This window comes from Echinops telfairi, unplaced genomic scaffold (genome assembly GCF_000313985.2).
Source record: "Echinops telfairi isolate 266 unplaced genomic scaffold, ASM31398v2 ScPeMD7_25;HRSCAF=90, whole genome shotgun sequence".
Classification (NCBI taxonomy): Eukaryota; Metazoa; Chordata; class Mammalia; order Afrosoricida; family Tenrecidae; genus Echinops; species Echinops telfairi.
The window spans coordinates 32929714-32932267 of record NW_022103922.1 but is presented as its reverse complement, the minus strand read 5'-3'; the positions used below and the strand labels follow the sequence as shown (position 1 = coordinate 32932267).

Here is a 2554-nt window from a genome sequence, read left to right as displayed (position 1 = left end):
TAACCATGTTCATTGCAGCATTATTCATCATAATGAAAAGATAGAAACTAGCTAGTAGAGATATGTTAATTTTGGTGCAGGGAAAGCCAATACTCAAGATGGAGGAAGTTAGCACAGCATGACCCCAAGTGGCAAAGGAAGACACACAAAAATAAAGGATGGTGGTAAATACTGTAACATACACAACCCAGCAAAAAAATAAAAATTTAAAAATAAATGAAAACATATACAATCCTGCAATAACAAACAATACTTGGGAGAAGATACTTAAGTAGATATGTGTGTTAAACAGCTGTGGGAGGTTGTACATAATAACACCTGAATTGTGGATTTTGTACATGATGACACCTGAATTTTGGATTTTTATACATACATATTTATATAAGTTACATGTATGTTCGTACATGCAGTAGATCATATAGGAATCACCGCTATGGAAACTTCTTAAGACTTAACCAACTACCTCATGGGGCTAAGCTACTGAGCTTGAAGGTGAAGGACTATCCTCTCAGAGGACATCTAGGTCAACTGGTAAAACATCGTACATTAAAACAATGTTCTGCTTCTTAGTGTGGTGAATATTATCTGAGGTCTTACAATCTAGCAAGCAGCAATCTATGGTACAACGACTGGTCTCTTTCTGCCTGGAAAAAAAGAGAATGAAAAAAACAAAGATTCAAGGAAGTAATTAAAGAACTAACGGCCCATATCAACTCTTGCCTCCTTTAGACAGAAAGCAAAGAGCTAGATGGTGCCCATCTACTGCTGCAACCAACTATTCTGACTATAGACACAATTGAAGATCTTGGTTAGAATGAGAAAGAAATATAAAACAAAATTTAAAATTTATTGAAAAGACCAAACTTACTGATCATATAGACTAGACACACCCCTGGAGCTACTGCTCTAAGTCACCCTTTCAGTGTGGAACTAAAGCCACTTCAGGAGACCACCTCTCAACCAAATAATAGACAGGTCTATAAAATAAACAATAACGCCTATGAGAAATGTACTCCTTACAACAATCAATGACATAAGACCAAAAGAGCAACATTTACCAAAAAATACAGATGAAAGGCAGAGGGGGCTGAAAAACCTGACAATTAGAAGAAATGCGTAACCCAGGGTAGACATAAGGAAAGTGCTGATACATTGCAGAGATTACAACCAATGTCACAGAACAATTTGTGTATAAACTATTGAAAGGGATATTTGCTATGTAAACTTTCACCTAATGTATAATAAAATGTTCAAAAAAGATGTGAGGCATAATCTATTTGCTTATACATGCATATACACAGAAAAAAGTCTAAAAGATACATACTAAATAATTACTTAGAAGAAATGGAATTGAGTTGGCCAAGAATTAAGGTTTTTAACTTTTATGCTATATAAATATCCATAATTATTTAATGTTGTACAACAGTAATGACTTTCTTTATAATAAAAAACCCTGATAAATGAATTGATTTGATGAATTGATTTCATGGGTAAATCTAATACATTTCATTAATAATTTAAATAAAATCAATAAAGTTTTGAAAGACTGTTTTAAATCACAAAGTTTGGGAGTAAGGACATAAGAGCAAAAGGTTGGCCTTACCTGGTGAACCCTGGAGTTTGGCTCTTTTAACTGCAAAGGAAATTAAAAAAAGGACACCATGAAGAATGTTTGCAAATTTATTCATCAACTTTTCTTGAGCACCTACTATGTGCCAATGTTAGCATTTAGGATACAATTTTTAAATCTAAACCTTCATAGCGAAAAAGAAGCTGGGACTTCCAATGAAAGCTCATTAAATCTAAAAGTCATCCAATCTAATCTCACACACAACACAGCAATCTCTCTTTCAGTCTCCTGAAAAGGACGGAAATCAAGAGTTAAACTGCACCTGTGGCAGGCAACCAACCAGCTTCATGTTTGATCTCTTGCTAAGGGTTCGAGTGACAAGTGTTCGTTATTGAAAACTTTAAAAAACTCACTCCACTCCATCCGTGCCCAAAAAAGTGCCTGGTGGACGAGATTTAGGCAAAAGCTTTAAAGTAAGAGTGAGAGTCGACTCCTTTTTGGAAAGGAACCAGCAGATAGTAAGAGGGGCTCCTGGCTAAGTGATCATAAGCACATTATTGTTTCCTAAGAGTCAGTGAGTGGTAGACTGCATAGGCACGCATCACACACAGGGGACTATGTATAACAAGCTAGCTCTTGGGAAAATGCTCAGGTCAAAGACCACAAATCCAGGAAAACAATTAAATTTCAGAAGGCACCAAATAGCTCCTTCAGTAAAGATTAGGATGAAGGTAAACACACAAACACACACATACACAAACCAAAAAAAAACAAAACTGAACTCACTGCTGTGGGGTCAATGCTAACTCACAGCAACCCTATAGGACAGTGGTTCTCACCCTTCCTGATGCCGCGATCCTTTCATACAGTGCCTCTTGTGGTGGGGACCCCCAACCATAACATTATTTTCATTGCTACTTCATAACGGTTATATTGCTGTTATGAATCAAGAGACCCCCCCTCCAAAGGGGTCACAACCCACAG

General features: G+C 36.6%; 1 protein-coding gene across 4 annotated transcripts in view; it reads right to left on the bottom strand.

Moving 5' to 3' along the window:
- Window positions 1-2554, bottom strand: part of UNC13B (unc-13 homolog B) — a 217106-nt gene that overhangs the window by 157512 nt on the left and 57040 nt on the right. For all 4 annotated transcript variants that reach the window (XM_045289169.1, XM_004712397.3, XM_045289170.1 and 1 more), the window contains exon 2: window positions 1604-1633. In XM_045289169.1, coding sequence (XP_045145104.1) covers window positions 1604-1633 — 30 coding nt within the window. The remainder of the gene's footprint in view (window positions 1-1603; window positions 1634-2554) is intronic.